Source organism: Plasmodium reichenowi, chromosome 7, assembly GCF_001601855.1.
Source record: "Plasmodium reichenowi strain SY57 chromosome 7, whole genome shotgun sequence".
Classification (NCBI taxonomy): Eukaryota; Apicomplexa; class Aconoidasida; order Haemosporida; family Plasmodiidae; genus Plasmodium; species Plasmodium reichenowi.
The window spans coordinates 681,285-690,019 of record NC_033652.1 but is presented as its reverse complement, the minus strand read 5'-3'; the positions used below and the strand labels follow the sequence as shown (position 1 = coordinate 690,019).

The window sequence follows — 8,735 nt, the reverse complement described above, 5'->3', positions numbered from 1 at the left end:
AAAAAAAAAAAAAAAAAAAAAAAAAAAATATATATATATATATATATATTAATAACATGACAATTTTATCAGCATAAAAAGTTTTCATTTAATCGTTATTACAATTCAAAAGAATAAAACAATAAAATAATTAAATATTGAAAGGATGAAAACTTATCCATTTATTCAAATACAAAAAAAAAAAAAAATTTCAAATAACACACACTAATATATATATGTATATATACTTATATATTATTTATTTATTTATTTTTATTGTTAGCTAGCCATTTTCGGAAAAAAAAAAAAAAAAAGTTCCTCATTTTTACCTGAACATGTAAGAACTTTTTTATTTTATTATATATATATATATATATATATATATATATATGTATGTATTTTTTTTTTTTTTTCATTGATTACGCACAAGAATTTCAAGCGTTCAATTATTTTCTTATTTCTACATTGTGTCTTCATATTTTTTATATTTTTAGTGAAGCTATCATACTGTCACTATTTTTTAAGCCTCCTTCTAATTCGTAAACTTTAGGGACTTTATTTTTTGCCATACATTCATTTAAAGATGCCATTTTGTTATTGCCTAATGTTATAATTGATGCAACCTTATCATTTTTAACAAAGTATCCAATAAAATTATGTTTAAGTAAATCTCCTTCATATATTATTTTATCATAGTTCTTTACATATCCACTATATCGGAAATTTTTTCCAAAAATGTTTGTATTAAAAAAGGGTATAAAGTTAAATTCCTTTTTGTCGTCTCTTAACATATTGTGTGCAGCTATTCTTCCTTGTTGTATGGCAACATTCCAGTGACAAATATTTACCATCTCATCTAAAATATAAAGTATAGTATAAAAATGTATATAAACAAGAATTATCACATACATATATACATATATACATATATATATATATATATATATATATATATATATATATATTACAATCCATATTGTTTGTTATATCTCACCTGTCAAGAAATAAGGAAAAGTACACACATCTCCAGCAGCATACATGTTATCAGAATTTTTTACCTTGAAATGCTTATCAACTTCAATAAAATTATTCACATTTTTATATTTTTCATCTAAAAAGTCAGAATTAGGTATACATCCTAAAGCTTCAATAACATAATCGCAATTTATAACTTCACCATTATTTAACCTTACTCCATGAATTATGTTACCACTTTTTCTGCTGAAAAATCTTTTGTCTATTATATATTCTGTTGGATGCATAGATGGATAGAATTTAATATTTTTTTCTTTTAAAATGTTAAGCACAATATTTCCAATTTTCTCACCAAAGGATCCATAAAAAGGTACATCATCTTTAGATATTAAAGTTACGTTAACATTTTTTTTTTTCAAAGCAGAAGAAAGTTCACATGCTATAAATGAGGAACCAATAATAACACATTTCGATCCTTCTTTTGCATATTCACCAATTTTAATATTGTCACTTAAATTATGTAAGGTAAATAAATTATCTAAATTCATATTCTTCATAGGTGATGGGGATGGGCTTATACCAGTAGTAATTAATATCTTATCATAATTTATAATTTCACCATTATTTAAATGTGCTTTTTTATTTTCTGTATCAACCTTTTCTACATATACATTATTTTTATATATTATATTACTTTTGTTATAATAAGAATTTTCTTTTAATTTTATTTCTTCATATAATTCGTCACAATTATTACAATTCGATATATTTTTAGATAGCGTTGGTCTATCATATGGTTTATAAGCATCTTTACTACATATGATTAATTTTCCATTATATCCTAATTTTAAAAATGTTTCTAATGCACCTAAGGTAGCAGCACCGCCTCCTACAATTAATATATTTTTTTTTTCACAGCTTCCTTTACATTCACATATTCTTTTTTTTTCAAAAATTTCTAATTTCTTTGGTAATAAAGCATATACTTCATTACCTTCAATTACAACTTCATATTTTGGTATGTCATCAAATGACGGGCCATTAATACATTCGCCTGTTTTTATATCAAATTTAGCATCATGCCATGGGCACGTAATATATTCATTTGTTAAAACACCAGATTTTAACGGAGCACTATAATGAGGGCATTTGGGTCCTAAACAATAATATTTATTATTTACACGTACTAATAAGACCGTATCCTTCTCTTCATGTACTTTTATTTCTTTCATTTCACCATCTTGCAATTCATTCGATTTTATTAAAAATACTTTTTCTACATTCGAACAATTTGCTATACTATTTGACATTTTACCAAATTTGTTATTTAATATAGTTGGTACTGCTAATAAAGATAAAATCAAAAATATATCATAACTATTTAAAATACCTCCTCCGATTTTTTGATGACTCTTTAATGATGAAAAAAAAAATCTATTCTTATTATTTCTTTCTAATGAAACATTAATATTGTTTTTTAATATGTTGTATGATGATATTCCTCTTGTTTTCAATTTGTCACTTTTAATGATAGTACTTATTTTTCCATTTAAGCTTAAAAGATTCCTTCTCATTTTTTTTTTTTTTTTTTTAAATTCTACTTTTTAGTATAAATATAAAGATATGAAATATTATAAGTGTATATATAAATATGAGGTGGAGCAAGAAAAAAATAAATAATAATAAATTAAAAAGGCAAAAAGGTAAAGTATATAATAATAAAAATATTAATATATATATATTTATAAAATGTCCCAAATGTTTTATATAATTAATTGGAGTTTAAAATTTTTATAAATGATTTCCCAAAGCATATATAAATTTATTTAGTTTTGTTATAATTATACATTTATATAATTTTTTTATAAATTTAGTGGTAGTTTTTTTCACATATTTCTTTATTATGACTTATATATATTTATATTATTCATATAATATATTATATATATATATATATATATATGTTTTTTTTTTTTTTTTTTTTTTTTTTTTTGGGGGTATAGGTATATATAGTATATAATACTTAAGAAAAATTTTTTAAACAAGAATTATTCACATATATATTTTTTGTAAATTAATATGATATTATATGACATCTTTTTTATTTTATTATTAATTATTATTTTTAATTATGGAATCTAAATACACGTATTTATTATAAAGCACAATGTTGAATTTTATTTATTTAAAAATATTTATGTTTTTATTGCATATATATATCTACATATAATTTTATGATATATATATATATATTATTTACACATGTTTGTAAAAAATATCAACCTTTATTTTTAATTTTTTTTTAAATGTAGTATAAAATAATTAAAATGAAAACGATGTGAAAAAACAACTTCTATACATGTATTAGTAAAAATATGTTCAATATGTTCAATATGTTCAATATATTTTTATTTTTTTATTTTTTGTTTGAAGCTTTTTAATATTGTTACAACTTCTTTTTATCTTATGAATCATATAGTGATTGAATATATAATCAATTTTATTAGTATTTTTGAATTTACATTTTTAAGAAAAAAAAAATTTAATAATAAAATATACTAGAATAGACACCTTGGGGTTGAAAAATTTGTTTATATATTTATTGTTTTCTTTTTTCTTATATATAATTGTTTCTATTTGTGCGCACGAATGCCTGGAACTTATAATTTAGCAGTGTAACGAGCTACAACCTTACTAAGCTTATATAAATCGAAAATAAATAAATATAAATATATAAATATATATATATATATGTATTTAATATTTTTTTTATATTGTCCAACAAATATTATAATGTTTATGATATAATAGATATACAATTTTAATATTTTTGGAATAGAATAACAATTTTATTTTATATATATATTTTTTTTTTCCCTTCACTAAAGGGTGATATTTATTTCTTTCATTATAAATTATGAAAAAAAAAATTATGAACTGTTCATGTAAAAATAAAAAAAAAAAAAAAAAAAAACAGCTAAAAAGGGTTATATATATATATATATATATTTTCTTATTTTCAACTTATATGTCTTTAGAAATATGAGTTCTGTTATATTATTACAACTTAAAAATGCTATACTGGTAGCATAAATCTATATATAATGATATTTTAGTATTATATAGAAAACTCATATATAACATATATAATATATATATATATATAAACTTATTTTACATTTGGCTAGCTAACAAATAAAACCATACATCAAAAACTATATAAATAAAAAAATAATAATAATAAAATAAAAATATATAGATAAAAAAATAAACATGGTGTTTATATATTGAAGAAATTTATGAATTCTATTTTTTTCTTTTAAGGAACTTGAAATGATATACCAACAAAAATATACATAATAAAAAAAGGGAAAAAAAAAAAAAAAAAAAAATATAGCACCCATTTTATTATTCTGAATATTAAAGAATTATATTATATATATAGTTCGCATTTTTCAGAATTAACAACCATATAATCTTTTTTTTTGAATATTTTTATATCTATAGAATTCATTCTTTTTTTTCTTTCTATTTTTCAAATTAATTTATTCCTTGTATAATTTTAACACATAAATAATAAAACTATATGTTTTACCAAATAAATATATGTCTTTAAGAAAAAATGTCAAATATCAATACGGTTAAGATTGATTATTCAGAATACAGAACAAAAAGGGTTTACAACCCAAAAGTTCACGTATCCGGATGGTAATCACTTCATTGTATATAAATGAATAAATAAATAAATATATATATATATATATATATATATATATGACCCTTTATGCATATTATCCACATTTTAGGTATGATATTCAGAACGATCTAGAGTATATAGAACATTATAACAAGGAGAAAGAATTTTATATTGCTGAATATCCAAAAAACAAATTCGAAAAAAGATATAAAAATATGAACAGAAAAAGCACAAAAAATATTTCTGATAAGAAGGTGATTTTTTATCAGGAGGGTTATGAATCCGAATCGTGGGTAACTGAAAATAAAGAATCATACAAGGTGCATGAGACAAAATAAATATATAAAGGTTAAAAATATTATTATTTTATTTTATTTTTTTTTTTGTTTGTTGTTTTTATATTATAATATTTGGATTCTACATTATAATATATTTAAAAAATTAAAAAAAAAAAAAAAAAAATATATATATATATATTATATATGTGTGTCCTTTTGAGTATACATTACAAATTTATTGTATTAAAAATCTTGTTAAATGTTATGCACATATAAATTACAAAAAAAAAAAAAAATATACATATATATATATATATATATATATATATTTATTGTAACATATTTTATATGATAATTATTTCATTTTAATTTTTTCTTTTTCATATTGTATTTTTTTTTTCTACATTTCACAGTGCCCATCAATTTTGGTCATAAATACATTCGCACAATTTTAAAAAGCAAACGGAAAAATAAAAAAATGGATAAAATCCATAGATTAAATATATATATATATATAGTTGTATACATATATGTATTTTATTATTATTATTATTATTTTTTTTCTAATTTATTGTTTTAATAAAAATTTGGCTTCCTCCAGAGGGATTTCTGTGACACTTGGATTGAGTTTTACAAGTTCCTTAATTAGAGCTTTTCTTTTTTCTCTTTCTTTGTCTCTCTTTTCTGTTAGCGTTTTTTCAATCTATACATAAAAATAAATAATATAAATATATACATTTATATATATATATATATATATATATATATATATATATATGTAAAGGTGATAATTTTTTTTATATTTTCATTTTTATATTTTTTTGTGGGTATATATACATTTTCCAGATAGCCCTTCATTTCGTGTTTACTCAAAGTTAAGAATAAATTATTATATGAACTAATTTTTACATTATTTTTTATAATTTCATTTCTTCGATAAGCCCCTAAGGTTTCCCTTATTCCGTTTAAATTATTATCGATTAAAAGCAACTTTTTATTTTGACAAAATATATGTTCAGCTAAGGAATTTAATTCTACAAGTCTGTTATAGTACTGGGAGTTTTCCATTGTACAACATTTAAAAAAAAAAAAAAAATAAAAAAAAAAAAATATATTATATATATATATTTAACTTTTTTATGTAAATTATTATATATATATATTTTTATTTTTATATAAATTTAAAAAAAAAAAAAAAAAAAAAAAAAAAAAAATCCATATAATAATATGTATATATTATATATATATATATATATGCATATACATAATAATCTTCTTTTATATAATTTTTTTTATTTCAGGCAGATTGTAAAGGAGAAAAAATTTATAAATACAAATATATAAATATTATATATATATAATATATATATATTATATATATATACAATTAAATATTTTTTATTTTTAATATTGTATTAGATTTTTTGCAATTATGTTTTTTTTTTTTTTTTATATTTGCTAATGATATATTTATATATATATTTATATATGTAATATTTATCTAATTTTATAAAAAAAAAAAAATGATGTCCCATTTATAATTATTAAAAAAATAAAAATTAGAACAGAGTTCTATATAATATTATAAGAAGAAAAAGAAAAAAAAAATCGAGCATTTCCAAACATACATATAATATATATATATATATATATATATATTTTTTTTTTTTTATGTACAAACAAATTATGTTGGTTATATAATTTTGTTATGATATTGTGCGAAAATTATTTATTACAAACGTTTATATCAAGTGAATATAAAATTTGGATTCAATATTAACTTTAAGTGTCGCTCAAAGGAAAAGGGTCTGCTTTATTATTTATTTCTTTATGTATATATAGATATGTATAAAGAAATAAATTACAATGGAAGAAAAAGATGAAAACAAAATTGTAGACGAACGATTTCAATTGAATGACAAGTTATGGCAAGAAGTAAAAAGAGAAGAATCAAAAAGAGGAATAATTTATTTATCTTATGTTCCCATTGGATTAAGTATATCTAAAATAAGAGAAATATTTTGTAAATATGGTGATGTGGATAAAATCCATTTAAATAAAATAAATGAAGAGGATATGAATATTATGTCCAAAGGGAAAAATGAAGAAAAAAAAGAAAAGAAAAAAAGAAATAAGAATAAATATCAAGATGGATATATAGAATTTCTGAATAAAAAAGATGCTATAAAAGTAGAAAGTTTATTAAATAATCAACCTATTGGAGGGAAAAAAAGAAAAAATATATTAAGAGAACATTTTTGGCATATTAAATATATAAAGAATATGACATGGAATGATCTAATTTCTTCTGTTCTATTTAGGAATATATCTAGAAAAGACAAATTACAATATTCTTTAAAAAATATGTATAAAAGTTATGATGAATTTTTACAAAAAAATATAAACGACCATAATAAGAAGATTAAGAAAAGGAAATATTCATCAGAGCCAGAAGGCACCAAAAAATTGAACTTTCTTACAATAAAAAAAAGTAAAGAAGGAAATGAAGAAAAAAATAATATGAACTTTGAAACGATGAAGAATATAACGCACGAGGAAAAAAATGTAAAGACTGAGGTTAAAGATAAGGGGAAAACAGTTTCATCTAATTTGTTAAAATGTTTTATGTAATAAGTATATAAGTATATTATTTTATTATTATTTATTTATTTTTTTGTCTTTACATATTTTGTTTGTATAATTATATGTAAATATAAATATATATATATATTACATATTTTTTATTTTATTATTTTATTATTTTATTATTTTATATATATATATATTTTTTTTTTGTTTCCAAACTTGTTCATTTAAAAAAAAATTACCCATTTGTAGTGGGTCCAATTAAGACAGAAAAAATAAAAATAAACAAAAAAAATAAAATAAAAAAATAAAATAAATAAATAAATAAATAAATAAATAACATATATATATATATATATATATATATAATATCCACATGGTTAGCATAATGTATATTTATTAAAGGAGGAGAGAAAAATCGTTTGAAGCTTTTCTTCTTTCAAAGGTCATGTCATTTATGTTTAATACGAGGTTCCAAGCAACTGGTCTTAATATTTCGCCTTAAAAAAAAAAATAAAATAATAAAATATGCATATATATAAATAATAAATTATATATATATATATATATATATATATTTATATATTTATTTATTTATTTATTTATTTATTTTTATATTACCCTTTTGGTTAAATGCTGCTATGACTCCTAGTTCTGAACCAACTGTCGATAACTTATAAGATGAATATTGGCCTATGGACAAAACTTTAGCTTTTATTATATCTCCTTGTTTAAAACATATAAAATTATCGCCTAACTCTCCTTCATTTATATGTATATCACTTTTTAATATAAATCCTTTTAATGCGTTCTTTGTAAATATATTATGTGATGAAAGGATATAACAATATATCATATGGAAAGATACACGTTGTATTTTACATATTACTATATCCCCTATTTTGGGAAGATATAAAGAAGGTGGTTTCAAATTATATACACTTATAATTGTTTTCTTGTCATTATTTTTATTTATAATTTTTTGACCAAGTATACTTGATCTTATTTCACCTTTTAATAAATATGTATTATTACCGTTTATATATTCAGCTTGTAAACCTAAGAACTCTCCTGGTATAACAATATCATCGTCATCTTCAAAATTCATTATTTTAAAATATTATATAAATGAAATATATATATATATATATATATATATATATATAAATCCAATCTTTAAAATATATAAATAATTAAATATTACAACATTACAATATTAC

The 8,735-nt window shown here is 19.3% G+C and overlaps 5 protein-coding genes across 5 annotated transcripts; 2 read left to right on the top strand and 3 right to left on the bottom strand.

Annotated features, from left to right (window-relative positions):
• Positions 1-461: 461 nt before the first annotated feature.
• On the bottom strand, positions 462-2,528 carry PRSY57_0717600 (ferrodoxin reductase-like protein; the record flags this gene model as incomplete). Its single annotated transcript, XM_012906830.2, has 2 exons — positions 462-835; positions 974-2,528. The coding sequence occupies 2 exons, from the start codon at positions 2,526-2,528 to the stop codon at positions 462-464; spliced, it is 1,929 nt and encodes a 642-aa protein (XP_012762284.2).
• A 2,048-nt stretch (positions 2,529-4,576) lies between these two features.
• Positions 4,577-4,989, top strand: PRSY57_0717500 (hypothetical protein; the record flags this gene model as incomplete). Its single annotated transcript, XM_012906829.2, has 2 exons — positions 4,577-4,662; positions 4,761-4,989. 2 exons carry the CDS (start codon positions 4,577-4,579, stop codon positions 4,987-4,989), a joined length of 315 nt encoding a protein of 104 aa, XP_012762283.1.
• A 508-nt stretch (positions 4,990-5,497) lies between these two features.
• PRSY57_0717400 (hypothetical protein) lies at positions 5,498-5,997 on the bottom strand (the record flags this gene model as incomplete). The annotated part of the gene is made up of 2 exons (XM_012906828.2): positions 5,498-5,632; positions 5,767-5,997. The coding sequence occupies 2 exons, from the start codon at positions 5,995-5,997 to the stop codon at positions 5,498-5,500; spliced, it is 366 nt and encodes a 121-aa protein (XP_012762282.1).
• Positions 5,998-6,795: 798 nt separating this feature from the next.
• PRSY57_0717300 (small subunit rRNA processing protein, putative) lies at positions 6,796-7,560 on the top strand (the record flags this gene model as incomplete). Its single annotated transcript, XM_012906827.2, has 1 exon — positions 6,796-7,560. One exon carries the CDS (start codon positions 6,796-6,798, stop codon positions 7,558-7,560), a length of 765 nt encoding a protein of 254 aa, XP_012762281.2.
• A 354-nt stretch (positions 7,561-7,914) lies between these two features.
• On the bottom strand, positions 7,915-8,623 carry PRSY57_0717200 (exosome complex component CSL4, putative; the record flags this gene model as incomplete). The annotated part of the gene is made up of 2 exons (XM_012906826.2): positions 7,915-8,015; positions 8,137-8,623. The coding sequence occupies 2 exons, from the start codon at positions 8,621-8,623 to the stop codon at positions 7,915-7,917; spliced, it is 588 nt and encodes a 195-aa protein (XP_012762280.1).
• Positions 8,624-8,735: the final 112 nt, after the last annotated feature.